The 19,569-nt window shown below is 38.2% G+C and overlaps 1 protein-coding gene across 1 annotated transcript in view; it reads left to right on the top strand.

Moving 5' to 3' along the window:
- LOC124777437 (transmembrane protein KIAA1109 homolog) overlaps positions 1-19,569 on the top strand; it is a 527,366-nt gene that overhangs the window by 38,197 nt on the left and 469,600 nt on the right. Inside the window, exons 4-6 of the mRNA XM_047252842.1 lie at positions 5,181-5,324; positions 9,029-9,175; positions 9,447-9,589. Of these exons, the coding sequence (XP_047108798.1) occupies positions 5,181-5,324; positions 9,029-9,175; positions 9,447-9,589 (434 nt within the window). The remainder of the gene's footprint in view (positions 1-5,180; positions 5,325-9,028; positions 9,176-9,446; positions 9,590-19,569) is intronic.

Below are 19,569 nucleotides of genomic sequence, written 5' to 3' on the forward strand. Positions count from 1 at the left end.
TGTTGTTTCAGCTCCTTCTCCTACTTTCTTCCTGTGTTGTCCATGTTGTACGGTGATGGCATGCTTCGTCCCATGCTTCGGTGTGGGTAGGCACATATTTTTCCAGCCTTGTTACCTGTGTTTTACATTCTGTTGTATCTTCCTGTTCTGAGTATTTTCTTGACACCCGTCTCAATCTGTTATTGAGAGGGCGCCGAAGGCCTTGCTGTCGTGCGCCCATACCAACCTCTCCATCCATCCATCCATCCATCCATCACAAGGTCGCAAGATATTCTGGATGCATGTTATGATGAAGTTTGTCTCGATCCAAATAGACATCAAGGGCTCTCTCTGCCAGTCCATCAGAGAAATGAACACGTACAAATTCTGTTGTATTTGAATTAGGTTGTAACCACCATTTATGGAAGTACTGGCAGAAAATTATTATATATCCAAGGCAAATCTCTAATTACAGGGAACATGAATCCTAAAAGAGAAGAGATTGATAACACACACATACATAGATATTAAAGTATTGTAATGAGATTAACAGAATCTTCCGTCAGTTCTTGGTAGAACAACAGTATAATAATAAATGAAAAGCACCAGTTTGCTTTTGTTCTACAATATTATTTTTATTGCTAACCGGTTTTCGGCTTACAAGGCCATCTTCAGGCATTTACTGAGTATTATCACCAAAGAAGTTAAATGTTAGCAGACAACACTGGAAGAGAAGTAACACATCTAGAGTGAAGTAGAAACATACAGTGAGTAACATCTTTGCAATGAATTAGTAAAAACTGAACAGTACATAAATAACAATGGAGTTGACAGGAAAACCTTTAGCACAATATAAGAATAACATGCCTACATAACGGTATCTATTGATAAACAAAACTATTGAAATAAGATAAACTTAGTACTAGGCAAGGCTGCATCAAGAGGTATGAAACATGGAGAGTGATACACAACCAATTAAAAAAGAAGAGACAGTTGTCAATGTAAATACAGAATACACGAAGAACTTAAGCTATATCAATACGATAAACAGAAATTAATAAATGCAGGAAAATTGAGGTGTTTGAGGGAACCTACAGTTTGAGAGTGTGGTGGTACTGCATTTTATCATTAATATTATAATCAAAGCAGTGGCTGTATACCAGTTTACATTAAATAAATGAGCAAAGTAAAATATGAACAGTATTTGATGAGACAACTACAAGGGGAGTTAAACATGGACAGTAATACAAGTACAAGTTAAAAGCAAACCCTTAACTATTGAAACTACAGCATATGTGGAATACAAAGACAACTGCAACAAATAAAACAACTTAATGACTACAGGAAAATGGGAATATGTAGGAAGAGAGGGTGTGGGAAGTAATGAACAACAAAGATGATTATATGAAGTTTAGGAGAGGGGAAGTGTTGAGTTGTGTCTGGTCATTTAGGATGAGATCTGGACTGTGAGCAAGATGTTTGTTAATTTCCAGGGCTTCCAGCAGGTTGAGTTTATGGCCTTTGTTTGCTAAGTGAAGTACATGGGACACTGGCTGGTAGTTGTGACCCTCACTCAGTACATGCTCAGCAAATGCAGAGTCTGAATTCTGCAACCTCCAGCTGCGTTCATGTTCAGCCAGCCTAGTTGATATGTCTCTGCCTGACTGACCAATGTAAAATTTGTCACAATCAGAACAGGTGATTTTGTATACCCCACTGTTGGCTAATAACTGGATCTTATCTTTGCTATTAAAAACACACTGGGCTGTAGTGTTCCTGACATAGTAGGAAACCCTATACATGCAGGATTTCAGTGCTTTGGCTATAGTCTGTGATACCTTACCTAGAAATGGTAGAGTACACCATTTCTTGCAGACAGTGGATGGGGAAGCAGGTGGGGCATAGAGGAGGGGTATAATTTTCTGTTTTTGTTTCCTGTGCAAGATGTGGTCAATAAGAACTGGATTGTAGCCATTGGCTGAGACAATAAATTTTATTGTATCTAACTCTGCTTTAAAATCATCTCTTGACATGGGGATGGATATGAGACGGTGTACCATTGAGTGGAAAGCTGCATGTTTGTGAGCTATGGGGTGTTGTGAGCAAGAAGGTATTACTGTGTCTGTAGTTGTTGTTTTTCTGTAAATTTTGAAACAATGTGTGTGTGTACTGATGTCAATGGTGAGATCTAAGAAGTTTATGGATTTGTTGCCAATTTCCATAGTGAACTGGATATTTTTATGTTGACCGTTTAGGTTTTTCAAGAATGTGTTGAGTTGTCTTGTAGTACCAGTCCACATACACAGGACATCATCTACATATCTAAACCAGTATTTGATGTTTGCACTCAAAGGTTCTGTTTTTAGAAAATTTTGTTCAAAATGGTCCATAAATATTTCAGCCAACAGTGGACTAAGAGGGGAACCCATAGCTAAGCCATCTAATTGTGTATAAAGAGTGCCTTGGAACTGGAAATAGTTCTGTGCAAGGCAGGTCTGTGTGGCCAGTCTCAAGTCATTCAATTCCACAGGATTGACATTAGACTTGTGCATCAGCTCTGTCAGAATGTCTATACATTCTACTACTGGTATGTTAGAAAACAAACTGCTGACATCAAAGGATACTAATTTATCACTGTGTGAGGCAGATATACCTTTTAACTTGTTTACTAGGTCCACAGAGTTTGAAATACCATGCTTTGGTTTAAATTTAGTCTTGCTCTTAATTAGGACATCAAGTTTACTGGCTAGTTTGTAAGATGGAGCAGTGAATGATGATACAACTGGACAAATAGGAATATCTTGTTTATGCAGTTTAGGAAGGCCGTACATTCTAGGAGGCATTGGGTTCATATTAGTTTCAAATTCAGAGAATATGCTTTTGCATGAAATGATTGCATATTTAACATCCTCTTTGAACAATTTAGTAGGGTCTTTAGGACAGACTTGGAAGACTGTGGTATTCAGAAAATCATTAACTTTATCCACATAATCACATTTGTTCAAAAATGAAAAACCTAAACCTAAACCTAAACATAAACGGTCAACATAAAAATATCCAGTTCACTATGGAAATTGGCAACAAATCCATAAACTTCTTAGATCTCACCATTGACATCAGTACACACACACATTGTTTCAAAATTTACAGAAAAACAACAACTACAGACACAGTAATACCTTCTTGCTCACAACACCCCATAGCTCACAAACATGCAGCTTTCCACTCAATGGTACACCGTCTCATATCCATCCCCATGTCCAGAGATGATTTTAAAGCAGAGTTAGATACAATAAAATTTATTGCCTCAGCCAATGGCTACAATCCAGTTCTTATTGACCACATCTTGCACAGGAAACAAAAACGGAAAATTATACCCCTCCTCTATGCCCCACCTGCTTCCCCATCCACTGTCTACCATTTCTAGGTAAGGTATCACAGACTATAGCCAAAGCACTGAAATCCTGCATGTATAGGGTTTCCTACTATGTCAGGAACACTACAGCCCAGTGTGTTTTTAATAGCAAAGATAAGATCCAGTTATTAGCCAACAGTGGGGTATACAAAATCACCTGTTCTGATTGTGACAAATTTTACATTGGTCAGTCAGGCAGAGACATATCAACTAGGCTGGCTGAACATGAACGCAGCTGGAGGTTGCAGAATTCAGACTCTGCATTTGCTGAGCATGTACTGAGTGAGGGTCACAACTACCAGCCAGTGTCCCATGTACTTCACTTAGCAAACAAAGGCCATAAACTCAACCTGCTGGAAGCCCTGGAAATTAACAAACATCTTGCTCACAGTCCAGATCTCATCCTAAATGACCAGACACAACTCAACACTTCCCCTCTCCTAAACTTCATATAATCATCTTTGTTGTTCATTACTTCCCACACCCTCTCTTCCTACATTTTCCCATTTTCCTGTAGTCATTAAGTTGTTTTATTTGTTGCAGTTGTCTTTGTATTCCACATATGCTGTAGTTTCAATAGTTAAGGGTTTGCTTTTAACTTGTACTTGTATTACTGTCCATGTTTAACTCCCCTTGTAGTTGTCTCATCAAATACTGTTCATATTTTACTTTGCTCATTTATTTAATGTAAACTGGTATACAGCCACTGCTTTGATTATAATATTAATGATAAAATGCAGTACCACCACACTCTCAAACTGTAGGTTCCCTCAAACACCTCAATTTTCCTACATTTATTAATTTCTGTTTATCGTATTGATGTAGCTTAAGTTCTTCGTGTATTCTGTATTTACATTGACAACTGTCTCTTCTTTTTTAATTGGTTGTGTATCACTCTCCATGTTTCATACCTCTTGATGCAGCCTTGCCTAGTACTAAGTTTATCTTATTTCAATAGTTTTGTTTATCAATAGATACCGTTATGTAGGCATGTTATTCTTATATTGTGCTAAAGGTTTTCCTGTCAACTCCATTGTTATTTATGTACTGTTCAGTTTTTACTAATTCATTGCAAAGATGTTACTCACTGTATGTTTCTACTTCACTCTAGATGTGTTACTTCTCTTCCAGTGTTGTCTGCTAACATTTAACTTCTTTGGTGATAATACTCAGTAAATGCCTGAAGATGGCCTTGTAAGCCGAAAACCGGTTAGCAATAAAAATAATATTGTAGAACAAAAGCAAACTGGTGCTTTTCATTTATTATTATTGTAATGAGATTTCTGAAACAGAAAGGTGTTTAAATTGCAGTGCAAAACAGTTGATAATGCAGCTTTGTATTTGATTTTGTAACAAGAAGTATTGTAATTAGAGCCTACTCTTTTTCATTTATCCTTATTTTAGTGTTTTACTAGAGTGACCCGCAAATTAAGGAAACATTAGTCTTTCATGCAACAATTTTATTGTGATAGTGTACACTGCTTCTACTTTAACGATAAATTTTGAGAATCAATGTAGTTAATTTGGTTTTTCTACCACATATAAACTGTTTATTATTTTGTTTCATTATTTCTAGCACTATTTCACATTCACTTGCAAACTAATTTGTTGTTAAGTGAACTCCAGAACAATTTTCTTTGTATAATAAGGATATTGGAGATACTAATTTCATTATGATGATGACTGACTAATTTAGGGATTGTGGTGTTGTGGCAGGTTTTTATTTTTGTTTTGCAAGCTTTTGTTGATTTTCTGCATACAGTGTAATGTTTCTGTATTTTTTTAGGATCATTTACCTGTAATGCTTTGGCTGGAAAAATAATGTTCAGAGACATTGTGTACATAACACACGATTATACTGTAAGAGTCCAAGATGGCTGGCTTATATTCCGCTGGTGGAGATCATATGTGCCAAAAGATGTATCTGAAGGTATGCAATAATTTCTTATTTTCAATGCTTACAATGATATGATGATTAGAGATACAGTATTTCATAATTATTGTGTTATATGTGTGATTATCAGAACTGAAGTGAACTGAAGTTCTCTATGCCATAACAGCAGGCTGCAGTGCTTTTTGGTTCAAAAGATGTAATCTGTGTTGTTCGTCCAATCAATGGCATTGCCAATTTTCTCTGCAGTTCCTTCCTCAACACTTTTCTTCAGTTCTGTTCCAACTTCATCCTATCTTACTGAATCTTTTGTACACATTCATGGTTGTCTTTATCACACACACCTTCACAACTTTTAATAAAAAGAAAAGTAATCTTTTCAGCTACTCCTTTTTTTCATATACCTACAAATATAAACCTGTGCTCAGGTACTGAATCTGCTTGAAAGAAATTCCTTATTTCTTGTACTGCTTTTTACGCTAATAATATTGCAATAATGTGACTGTTTTCCCAGTACTGGGTGACACTCTTGACATGACTGTAGCATATTTCATTGAGCAAGTAAGTTTATAAACTGTATTTTATTTCATCATCAGTTCCATGAAACTCTTCTGTGGCAAAGAATGTACTTTGTGATCTGCTGATTCAGGGAAGTTATCACTAAAAAGAGGAAAATGCTCCTTTGTTACGATGGAACTTGGTATCAGCCGGTAAAACTGCTTGCCTGATTTGTATTCTCTGCTAGTCCTGTGACCTTTGCAAGGAGTTCTATGTTAAATGAACGCACAGCACAAACTAACTGGAATAATGTAGTGTGATACCAAAAATAATTGCTTCAGAATATATGCTTAGCCAGTGGCAGAGCTATTTCCTTCACTGTCCTTTCTCCTAGAGGTGGCATTTACTCAATATTACAGGAGAATCTAATAACAGTTTATGAAACTGACCTATATTAATACTTTAAGAGTAAAGGAAAGCACTTACTGAAAAGTGGAAGTATTGAGTTGCTGACGAGCACACACAAAAAAGAAATAATACTTGATAGCTTTTGGAATGAGACCATTCTTGAGCTAGAGTACAGATATACACACACACTTGAGGCCTACAGGGTGCCAACTGGATGCACAAGCTGACACCATAGTTGTCTCCTTTACTCCTAAAGTATTTCTATTCTACCAGAATTTTCTCTGCTATATTTATGTTAATGTCACAGACACAAGCAACATTCATAATTGATTCAGTGCCAAGTCCAGTCACAAATCCAACAATAAGAAATCAAATCAACTTTTCGTTGGTGCTTTATTTACTGTTCATTTGTAAAAAAGAACGTGATGCTTGCTGCTTGGAAGGTTTGTCCTCTGACTTTCAGAACAAAGAAACCACTATTGTTTTCTGAGAGAGTTATTGTATCCTTTCCAAATAATTATTTGTTGTCATTTAAAAGAAAAACTCCTTTAGTATGCTGCAAATTAAGTGACAAAGCACCTTCAGTGAATATCCAGACATGTTATACAATTTTTTCCATTTGCACATGTGTGTGTTATTGGTTTAAAACAGTTCATTGAACAAAGTTTTTGTAATAAAATGATAAGTACTGACAGATCAGCATCTGATTCATTGCACATTCTTTATTATTTGAATATTGGAGAGAAGACAGTGTATTGACTGAAATCAGATTTTACTAAAAAAAAAAAAAAAAAAAAAAAATCATACTAGATTTGTTCAAACCAAAAATCATACAAACATGGAATGCACAGCAGCTGTTTCTGTGTGTCAGGTTACAAAAGATGATGCAGCTGAACACTGGTAGCACTGTAGACCGTAGACATGATGTATCAGAACAAAACCTGCTTAAATCTTTCTTGTAAACCTCAGTGGGCTTTACGTATTCACAATAACATAAAATAAAAGTAAGTCTCATTATCATTATCATGATTATGATATGATGAAGACATCAGTTCTTTCATTGCACATGTCCGGAATAAATGTCTCAACAGTGCACTCATGTTTTGTCTTTGGCTGCACAGCATTTCACACAATAAATGAAATGATAAATCCTATACCAACCAAATTGTAACTGGACATGCAAATTCAAGTAGCCAGCAGAACCAGAGTCATAAATGATGTTCATTGTTTCTGTGTTAGTTACTGATTCGCAAGGCTCAGATTTATTCTCAGATCCCAAGAAGGGGAATTCAAACAGAAAGTTCCATTGTTTCATGGCGTGGACATCACTAAATATGGAAAAAGAAACCCATCCTCACAAAAACTGTGATGTGTAAATGATTGTATCTTTTTCCCCAGTGTAAATGATTTCATCAAAAGGTTTGTTTCAGACAGGAAGAGTGTAAATGCAGGATTTTTTGTGTTTGGGACTGAGGGATGAAGATGATTTAATGAATGTGGGCAGCCAAATTTCAGTGTATTTGGTAACTTAATATCTCAGGCCACTGCAGTTGCAAAGTATTGTCTGACATTGGTACCTTGGCATCTGCTACCACCAATGTTGGGTAATTGTTCTATTATAATATCGAAAGACATTGAAGCTGAAGTGGACAGCTATGTAGCAGGTTATCACCATAGCAAATTTTTTCCTGCCTGATTTATTTCAGAGCTGATTTTTCCCCTCCCACCCCCCCCCTCCCCCCACCCAATGTTTGAACAAAAAAGTTTCAGTCTTTTCATTTAAACAGCAGAAGATCTCATCACTCTCTTGTTTTTGCTTTTGAAAATGCGGATTCAGTATCACTAACGTATTTGTCCAATTATCATTTTACAATCAAATAGGATCTGTCAGGTTAATACAAGGAAAACATCTCATCATTCATGCAAACAATGGAAACTCAACAACAAGGAAAAGGATAGATTGCTACTTGCCATAAAGATTATACTTTGAGTTACAGACAGGCACAACTAAAAGACTGTTACACATAGGTTTTGGACAAAGCTTTCTTCAGAGAAAGAAATCCACACATACTCATTCAGCCAGCTGAGCACACCTCACATACATATGACCAGCACTTCTGGCAGCTTGAATCTAAATGCAGCTGTCACATTGAATGAAAGAGCAATCTGGAGGGTGTGTGGAAGGGGAACAGATAGCAGGGTATGAGGGAGGTAGGGGGAAGAGATGAGCACTGTCTGGCAGTGTGTACAGGGACTACATGGAGACATGAGAAGACTGCCACCAGGCACAGTGTTGGGAGGCTGTCAGACTGGGTGATGTGGAGGGAGGATGAAACGAGGAGCAGAAAAGTAGAGGAGGAGGGGGGGAAGAGGAGAGATGGTGGGTGTGTTAGCAGAGGGCAGCACACAATGAGGGTGAGGGGACTTGAATAGGAAGGAGGTCACAGGACAGAGTGGTGGAAACTGTTGGGGGGGGGGGGGGGGTATATGGGGACAGTAGGTTACTATAGGTGGAAACCAGAATAATTTCAGGAATGGAGAATGTGTTTAAGGATAAATCCCATCTGTGTACTTCAGAAAAGCTGGTGGTGGAGAGGGGGGGATCCAGATGGCCCAGGTTGTGAAACTGCCATTGAAATCAGACGTATGTATTTAATGAGGACAGCACATGACAGGATTCATTGACATATTTATGTTCTTCCATTGTTGAGTTTCTGCAGTATTTTAAATTAACACCTGACCTGAAACATACTTTCAGACACCTTATATAGATCAATTTTTAACTAATGTATCTGCTCTCATCTATATTGATGGTAGTTTCCAAACTTGTGTTACAGATTTGTCTCACTCGGACACTCGTTTGTCAGTAATGCTGAACGGCTTTGAACTCCATGTTTACAACCGTACCTCATTGTATGCCAATCTTGAAAAAATTTTTGGTTTGGAGTCACAGATATTTCAGCGAAATGAAACCAATGGTTCAGGTACTTTAAATGTTTTATTTGGAAATTAAATGTAATATAGCTAAACCATGTAACACTGAATTGATGAATTATTTTTTTTTTTTTTTTCAATTTGAATTTTAATGCAGTTACAAATTCAAGAAGGCAAGGATCTGATCATTTTTTAGTGTATGAACTATTTATTGACAGTAATTACAAATTTGACATATGTTGTGAGTAGGATCAGTTTAACATTTCTGTTTGCTTGTGAAGGTTGTCATTGTGTCGTTTATATGACTAACCTGTGTTACAGATACAGTGGACATTGCAGTTGGGGGATCTGCAGATGAGACCGTTGCTCCAGGGGATAATAATAGCAGACTGCCACATCAAACTGCTGGTTTGTCAAACAGTTGGAGAGATCTTATTCCTGTAATCAAAGTCGATGTTACATGTGTAAGTGTGCACATTGCTTTCATCAATTTATATTGCAAGGCTATTTTTATTCATTGTAAGTGTTGCCTTTCAACTAACATTGAAATTTAATGCACAAACATATAATTACTTTTTGGTGACCTTAGTGCTACTGCCATTAATTGATGAACTGACTCAGTTTTGGAGTATGAAAGTAGAAATTATTTGCAGGAGCAAATTACTCAAATTGTGAATTACAATGAAGCTCTTCGATTGTACAGATAACTTGGTTTCATTATGATTTATGATCACCTTGTTTGAAAACTTGTGGGAGATTTTCTAAGAAATGGCTTTCTGCAGTTTCTGCTCACTATTTAGGAAAGACTTCTTGTATAATTCTTGACACATTTTCATGAACAAGATGAGATAGTACCGATGTGATGGTCGATCAACAAGTACAACCCTTAACTGCAAACAACTATCCTTTATCCAGAACATGAAGAGCACTTTAAGTTTGATACCTTTGCACCCAATCAACCAACATCGCTTTGTTGCTTCTCATCCGATTCAGACTCGTAAACAGTACCTTTGTTGTTTGGATCCATGATAAACCTGATCTTGTTATTTTTCTAGAATAATCACTTTCCTTTTTATTATCCTCAAATTCACACAGTTTTCCTTCAAAGCCAATGTCACATTTGTGGATGGTAACATCCATTTGCTCCATAATCAGTTCTACAACAGGGTTGCCACAAGTTCTGGAAATTAGGGAAATATCAGGGAATTTCAAACGTGCCAGGGAAATCAGGGAAGTATCAGGAAAATTTGAAAAACACTGGAAAAATCTCGTTTTTGTCCCATGAGAGTAAATGGTTTATTAACTGAGATGTCATGTATCATCACTGTCTGGGTGCAGCTGAGAACGTGTGCTGCTTCTCTACTCCCTCATTACTACTGCTTCTCCCCTTCCTACTACTACACTCAGCTTGCAGTCAGAGCTACCACCACTTCATGCCACTAGCCTAGCAGCTGCTGATGAGAGGCAGGGAGGTGTGAGGAGTGGTTTGTTTGGATCTGATTCTCAGAGATTATTGATGCAGCAGCTGGAGAACTGGAGAAGGTGGTCATGTATGCATGAGTTGTATCTGAGTGATTGTGTGAATGTGTATGTGCTCTCTTTTTTTGACAAAGGCTATGACCGAAAATTTAGTTGTGAGGGTATGATTGTCTTTTCTACATGCTTTTCTGTGGCTCAGCGATCAACTTTATGGTGAGTTGTTACCTATCCTCATTAGTACTGATTCTCAGAGTATGCCTGGTATGGTCACCGTGGCCTCATTTCATTAACATGCTCTCTGTGACACGTGAATAACTCTGTGACACATGAATAGCTGGCCACGAGTGGATTCGTGCAATAGACCAAATCCTCAGGCCATCCCTGTAGGTATCTCTTAAGGTGCTGATCTGAAGCCCATCATTTCCCACTAATGTGCAGTGGGTGCCCGTTGAATCTAGTCTTACCGATCTGCCCGCAGACCGGGTCTGTTTATGTGTGGCATAATGCGGCGGATTTTTGTGGTTTATCCATGGACCCAGGACCGAGGTGCTACTCGGCAGATCCGAGGCCACAGGTGAAAGTTTTCAGGAATTGTGACTGTCTCACTGCAAGTACAGTGTGGTGTTTTATAGACATTTCATTTATTTTAGTACATTTTGGCACTTCGAAAGTCTCTGTTGGTTTGTATGCTTAATACATATACATTTCTCGAAAGAAAAATTGCACAATAACTGTAAAACAGTAGATAATAACAGTCGTAGTAGAACCAACATTTTGTTGGCAGTCACCTGTAGTGTTGGTATACACAACTCTTCCCTGCCTTATACACTTCTGTCAAGAGGCCTACTTTTTCCTGAGGTTATTTCTGAAATCAGTGCAAAGGTATTTTAAACCTGTCTTGCGACTCCAAGGAAATGCATATTTTTGTCACCAGATGTATTTCGTTTTATTGAAATAAAATAATAACAGTGGTCTTAATAAAACACATATACCATCTGGTTTGCTTTCTCCTTATAAAAACAGTTTATTACAAATGATGTTGATGTTAATACTTCAGATTTTTGCTCACATGGGGGAGAAATACAGAAGCCCTAACATTTTTTTTGTCAACTTTACATCATTACTTACCCTTGAGATGCTATGTTGTTCAGGGAGATGTACTAATGAGCAAAAACATTATGACCACATGCTTAATGACATGTTGCCCTGCTTTAGAACACAATACAGCAGTGATATGGTGTGACATGGATGGGATGAGTCCATGTTAAGTTCCTGGAGATGTACAGCTCAAACAATTCCCGTAAAATACAGGTTAGTGGTTTGTGGGTGTGGAGCTCGAACCCTGTAGTGTCCCAGATGCATTCCATTAGGTTCAGATGAGGTAAATTTGGTAGTCAACATGAGTTCACTAGCATGCTTCTCAAGCCACTGTAACATAACTTTGGCCTTGTGACAAGGATAATTATCCTGCTGGGAGATGAAATGACTTGTAGTGGTACAGGGTACCGTATGCCATGAACCGTATAGTGGCTTGTGGAGTATCTGTGTAGATGAAGATGTAGATCGCATCACTGTCAGCGAAGACATCAAGTAAGAAGGTATGCAAGTGATCTGCAATAATGTGTAAGTAGTCCACAGCTGTCATAGTGTCATCAGTTACTACCACAGGTCCCATGAAAATATAGGTGTGTTCCCTATAGCATAGTACTGCACTCACCTGCCCGCATCTGTGGCATGGTGAATGTTTCGAGCAGCTGTTCACTTGGATGATGGCATATCTGGACACAGCCATTGATCTGGTGTAACAAGAAATTTGATTTATTTGACAAAGCAACATGTTGCAATTAATCCATGGTCCAGTCTCATCTATGTTAGTGGATTTTCCCATTTGCAGCCCATATTGTCACTAAAATGATTCCTCATTAATTTCTACTCTACTTATATGCTTTTCTGCCCACTGCAATTGTAATTGACAGTGTGGTTCAATCAAACCTGTAGGGGTTATCTCCTGTTGAGCTTCATGTCCAGTAATGTGCAATGAGCCATTGCTCTGAAACACTTATGCATGCATCAGCATTGTACTCTGTCATCAGATCTGCCACAGATCACCACCTATCCTGTTTTACATAGCAGACAAACGTCCAAACTCCACATTCTGTGATGAGACGCAGTTGTCCAACACCTTCTTGCCTATTTGTGGTTTCACTGTTCTTCAACCATTGTCCATAGATGCTCATGGCAGTGGCATGCAAATAGCTGAACAACTTTGCCATTTCAAAGATGTTCTTACCTAAGCATTGGGCCATAAAAATCAGACCTTTGTTGAAGTCACCTATGTTAGTGGATTTTCCCATTTGCAGCCCATATTGTCACTAAAATGATTCTTCATTAATTTCTACTCTACTTATATGCTTTTCTGCCCGCCTGGTTGGCCGTTTGGTCTAACGCACGGCTTTCAGGGCGGGAAGGAGTGCCGGTCCCTGGCACGAATCTGCCCGGCGGATTTGTGTCGAGGTACGGTGAGCCGGCCAGTCTGTGGATGGTTTTTAGACAGTTTTCCATCTGCCTCGGCAAAAGCGGGCTGGTTCCCCTTATTCCGCCTCAGTTACACTATGTCGCCGATTGTTGCGCAAAAAAGTTCTCCATGTAGGCGTACACCACCATTACCCTACCACGCAAAAATAGGGGTTATACTCGTCTGGTGTGAGATGTTCCCTGGGGGAGGCTGAACCGCACAATAACCCTGGGTTCGGTGTTGGACGGCGGAGGGGTGAAGTGGACTGCAGTAGTCCTCGTGGGGTTGAGGACCACTGTGGCTGCGGCGGGGATGGAGCCTCTCTGTCGTTTCTAGGTCCCCGTTTAACATAACATAACATAACATATATGCTTTTCTTACCTAGTCATGTGCTCGCAATGCCCACAGGTGGCATTCAGTCTCACAGTGGCCATTGGTCTAAAGTTTTGACTCATCAGTGTATTTACATTGCACAGTCTTCATTGAGAAAGAATAAACACGAGGGCATGGTGCCACGAGGCAGGATCAGTATCATAATTTAAATGCACCACATTAATTTACAACTGTCCCTTGCTTACTAAGTCCTGGAGAGGTGATATTGAGATGAAGGTAGTCATCATCCTTAGAATGGCTAGAAGAGGTACATTGTTTAATTATGACTAAAGTTCTATACATTAAAAGGCCAGTGCCCTACAGGTTCTCAGTCCATTCCTGCTGCATGTAATTCCACCACGTAGGTTGCGTCACATTGTTGGGATGTTATATAAATATCCAGCTTACCTAAAATGGGTTTTCATTCACAGGATTATTGTTACACAACTAGATTATAGGTCTGAAAATTTCATCCACAGAAAAAGTGTGTGACATGCCATATGAACAGACTTTGTTGGGGAAGGGAAGGCAGGAGTGTTGGTTGGAAGAAAATGTGACTGTTTCTTACATGTTGCTCTTTATATGGTTTTTAATGATGCTCCTTCTCGATGCCTTTGCTGTGAATCACATTTGAGCTAACAAGGAGAGATCCCCAGGGGTAGGATTGACTTTTGAAACCATATGTACCTACTGTGGTGTAGGTTAGGGTCCCTGGTATCACACCCAGCAGCCTTTCATCACAATGGGCCCTCATTCCCGAGTAATTGATGAAAAAGAATTTTGCCTGATACTCTAGAGCCTTAAAAATAATAGTCTAGTGCAGAGAGGAGACAGCGTGTAATAGTTAAGGTACATTCCTGATGTGCTGAAGGTTGTGGGTTTGAATCCTGTCAGTCCTTAAAAATTACTGTTATAAAATCTTTATTGAAGTGGCTTTGTTCATAATTTTTATTCATTTAATTTTTTTTTTTTTCTTTCTTTTGCTCTCGTTTTTTCTCTCTGTCACTTTTTTTTCATTTGGAAACCTTGTGTGTGTGATTTTAACTATTTTTATTTATCTATGATGATATTTAAACATTTGAAAATGCTGATCTATGAGTTAAAAGACAAGATTTGAAATATTTACTTGTATTGGCTTTGCAAAGGTGTCAAAAATTTATTTTTTTGTTACAAGGTGTACATTTTTTGAATGGTAATCATCATATAAACATTTAAAACATAAATTCTTTTTGTAGTATGGACAAAAGAATGAAGTTGAAGATTTAAATGAAAGGAGGCATTATAAATAAATAAAAAATCTAGCAGGATGAGGAAAAGAAATAAAGAATGCCGTAACATGGTCGAAAATATAAAATTATAAAATGTAATTAATAAAGTCATAGTTAATATATAAAAATAATTAAAATCACATGGATAAAAATTGCTGATAAAAAAAAAAAATTAGAAAGAAAAGTGAGAGCAAGTGAAAAAGTTAATACGGTGACTAAAATGATGCGACAGTGAATTAGAAATAAAAAAAAATACATTTAAACCAATTAATTAAATAAAAGCAATGATCAAAGTCATTTCAATGACAATTTAAATTAAAAATTTCAAAGAAGCTGACAGGATTCAATCCACAACCTTCAAGCACATCAGAAACGTGTCATAACCACTATGCTCTGCTCTGTGTAACACCATTTTTAAGGCTCTAGAGCAGTGGTCCTTAAAGTGTGCGCCAGGGTGCACTGGTGCACCCTAGAACATTTACGCGTGTGCCCTGTAAAATTTTAGGAAAATATGTGGCCAAATATAAAAGAACACATAACTACTCAATTTTATCCACTTCATGACAGATATAATACGGAATGAGTCCTTAAGTTTTGTCGAATAGTTCAGTATGGTTAAGAAAATAAGGTGGCTTATTCTTCCTGTAGTGTTGACAGTATGTGAAACGTTTCTAGCCGACTGTCTTCTCTCTTCCATTGCTGCTAATCTTAGATGTCTGACAGTAGTGACTATTTGGGAACTGAAGAAATGTGTTTCAAAATGAGTGATGATAAAGCTGGCCCATTGTGATCATCCCTTACACCACTGAGAAGTGTGAGGAATTCTATGGAAAGTGTAATTTGCTGTGGGGCGAGAAAAATAATTATTCTGATGACAGAATGCTGGAGAAACAGAATGGTCAGATAATTGTCACATTGCTACAATCAATATGCAGTGGTGAGAGTGATTAGTTTATTTCATAATGAATGTAACTGTTTGTATAAATGTAACACTATCCGTGGTAAAGTTTGGAGTGGCCATCACAGTAACTTATTTGATATGTTGTAAAAAACTTGCAGTCCAAGACTGCAACCATGGACTGCAAGTTTCTTACAACATAATGCTTCATGGTCATTCATAATTAATAAATGCCTCAAATGCCATTTTCTTCAACTACTTGCACTTGAACTGCGTTACATCATCCTTACCTTAATTTCACAATTTTTGATAGAAATAATGCACTTTTGGTGAGCCCTTTTTAGTTTTGTGTGTAAAATATAACTATCTTAGTCGCTGGTAGAATTTTGCCCAGAGCATAACTTAATCATAGCTAACACTTGGTTCAAGAATCATGAAAGAAGGTTGTATACATGGAAGAACCCTGGAGATACTAGAAGGTTTCAGATAGAGTATATAATGGTAAGACAAAGATTTAGGAACCAGATTTTAAATTGTAAGACATTTCCAGGGGCAGATGTGGACTCTGACCACAATTGACCACAATCTATTGGTTATGAACTGTGGATTAAAGCTGAAGAAACTGCAAAAAGGTGGGAATTTAAGGAGATGGGACCTGGATAAACTGAAAGAACCAGAGGTTGTACAGAGTTCAGGGAGAGCAAAGGGAACAGTTGACAGGAATGGGGGAAAGAAATACAGAAGAAGAAGAATGGGTAGCTTTGAGGAATGAAATAGTGAAGGCAGCAGAGGATCAAGTAGGTAAAAAGACGAGGGCTAGTAGAAATCCTTTGGCAACAGAAGAGATACTGAATTTAATTGATGAAAGGAGAAAATACAAAAATGCAGTAAATGAAGCAGGCAAAAAGGAATACAAACGTCTCAAAAACGAGATCAACAGGAAGTGCAAAATGGTTAAGCAGGGATGGCTAGAGGACAAATGTAAGGATGTAGAGGCTTATCTCACTAGGGGTAAGATAGATACTGCCTACAGGAAAATTAAAGAGACCTTTGGAGAAAAGAGAACCAATTGCATGAATATCAAGAGCTCAGGTGGAAACCCAGTTCTAAGCAAAGAAGGGAAAGCAGAAAGGTGGAAGCAGTATATAGAGGGTCTATACGGGGGCGATGTTCTTGAGGACAATATTATGGAAATGGAAGAGGATGTAGATGAAGATGAAATGGGAGATATGATACTGCGTGAAGAGTCTGAACAGAACACTGAAAGACCTGAGTCGAAACAAGGCCCCGGGAGTAGACAACATTCCATTAGGACTACTGACAGCTTTGAGAGAGCCAGTCCTGGCGAAACTCTACCATCTGGTGAGCAAGATGTATGAGACAGGCGAAATACCCTCAGACTTAAAGAAGAATATAATAATTCCAATCCCAAAGAAAGCAGATGTTGACATGTGAAAATTACCGAACTATGATACTAATAAGTCACAGCTGCAAAATACTAATGCGAATTCTTTACAGATGAATGGAAAAACTGATAGAAGCCGACCTCAGGGAAGATCAGTTTGGATGCCGTAGAAATGTTGGAACACGTGAGGCAATACTGACCCTACGACTTATCTTAGAAGAAAGATTGAGGAAAGGCAAACCTACTTTTCTAGCATTTGTAGACTTAGAGAAAGCTTTTGACAATGTTGACTGGAATACTCTCTTTCAAATTCTGAAGGTGGCAGGGGTAAAATACAGGGAGCGAAAGGCTATTTACAATTTGTACAGGAATAAGATGGCAGTTATAAGAGGCGAAGGGCACGAAAGGGAAGCAGTGGTTGGGAAGGGAGTGAGACAGGGTTGTAGCCTCTCCCCGATGCTATTCTATCTGTATATTGAGCAAGCAGTGAGGGAAACAAAAGAAAAGTTCAGAGTAGGTATCAAAATCCATGGAGAAGAAATGAAAACTTTGAGGTTCGCCGATGACATTGTAATTCTGTCAGAGACAGCAAAGGACTTGGAAGAGCAAGTGAACGGAATGGACAATGTCTTGAAAGGAGGGTATAAGATGAACATCAACAAAAGCAAAACGAGGATAATGGAATACCATCGAATTAAGTCGGGTGGTGCTGAGGGAATTAGATTAGGAAATGAGACACTTAAAGTAGTAAAGGAGTTTTGCTATTTGGGGAGCAAAATAACTGATGATGGTTGAAGTAGAGAGGATATAAAATGTAGACTGGCAATGGCAAGGAAAGTGTTCCTGAAGAAGAGAAATTTGTTAACAACGAGTATTGATTTAAGTGTCAGAAGTCATTTCTGAAAATATTTGTGTGGAGTGTAGCCATGTATGGTAGTGAAACATGGATGATAAGTAGTTTAGACAAGAGGAGAATAGAAACTTTCTGAAATGTGGTGCTACAGAAGAATGCTGAAGATTAGATCGGTAGATCACATAGATAATGAGGAGGTATTGAATAGAATTGGGGAGAAGAGGAGTTTGTGGTATAACTTGACTAGAAGAAGGGATCGGTTGGTAGGACATGTTCTGAGGCATCAAGGGATCGCCAATTTAGTTTTGGAGGGCAGCGTGGAGGGTAAAAATCGTAGAGGGAGACCAAGAGATGAATACACTAAGCAGATTCAGAAGGATGTAGGCTGCAGTAGGTACTGGGAGATGAAGAAGCTTGCACAGGATAGAGTAGCATGGAGAGCTGCATCAAACCAGTCTCAGGACTGAAGACCACAACAGCAACAACAACAACAACAGTCGGTAGTCAGTACCAGGGACACAGGCATCTGTGGATGACTAGCACTGGTCATGAAATTTTCCTAACCATCCCCTCTCTCACCAGCCTTCGCCCTGTAGGTGCCGTGCAAATTATTTTCACACTCCTCTTTCCATGCCTTTCATCTGTAACCAAACGGTACAACACTTATGTTGCTCTTAAAGTTTGCAAATGAACATTGAGTTAATTCACAGTGTTGTCAAGCATAATGGATTTCTGATCAGATCCAAATGTTCAGAATCAGGAGAAAACGGTGAAAAAATATTTGACGATGGTTGGATTTTTCCAACGGAAACTCTTACGGATATTGTCTGATCTTTTCGTGCTTTTGTTTCGCAGTTGAGTTGCCTATGAACGTTTTTCTTTTATGGTGGTAGCCATGCTGAAATTGAGCCTTGTGCGCTATGCGTATGATCACAACTTGGCCATAGAATTTGGAAGGTTTCGTGTCGTTCCCAGTGATTGCAATCCTATTTCACTCCGAGTGGCACTGCAACAGCACATAGGAAATGATTTGCATATTATTATTATTGGACATTATGACCTATTTAGATACCATGACAGTGTATCAAAAAATTATAAATAAATCTGCAACCAGTCACGTTTAATAATGTTTTATTCAAAATGCTTATCTTTCTGTTGTCAGTAAAATATTATTGAAAAGAGAAGCTGGGAGTGGAAATTACCTATGAGAGCTGCTTATTGTTTGACCTTGAGCTGTCCATGACTAAAAGAATTTCATTTCATGTTCTTTGCTTCAGATGAGTAGCGCATGTGAACACCATTGTCATTGTTCATGAAGCGTCGCTACTTCTGAGCGTCATTTCCACTGCAGTTTAGTGATGCAGCTGATTCATGACAGAAGCTAGCAGCAAGGTTAACAGAACATGAAAATTATTGTTGGCTGCACTGTTAATCCATGGATGCACAATAATCCAGGCCCAGAAGTGAAACGCGTTTCCATAATTGTTCGTTTGATGTTTTTGCAGAGCTTTCAGGTCATATGTAACTGAGGTCTTGTTAGTGTACGCGGGGCCCGTGTTTTGTGTACAGCGTACTGCTTATTTTCAAAGTGCTGGAAGTGAATCTTATATGCAAAATACAATAGAATAAAATGGATATATTTCTGAAAAGCAAG

Source organism: Schistocerca piceifrons, chromosome 2 (genome assembly GCF_021461385.2).
Source record: "Schistocerca piceifrons isolate TAMUIC-IGC-003096 chromosome 2, iqSchPice1.1, whole genome shotgun sequence".
Classification (NCBI taxonomy): domain Eukaryota; kingdom Metazoa; phylum Arthropoda; class Insecta; order Orthoptera; family Acrididae; genus Schistocerca; species Schistocerca piceifrons.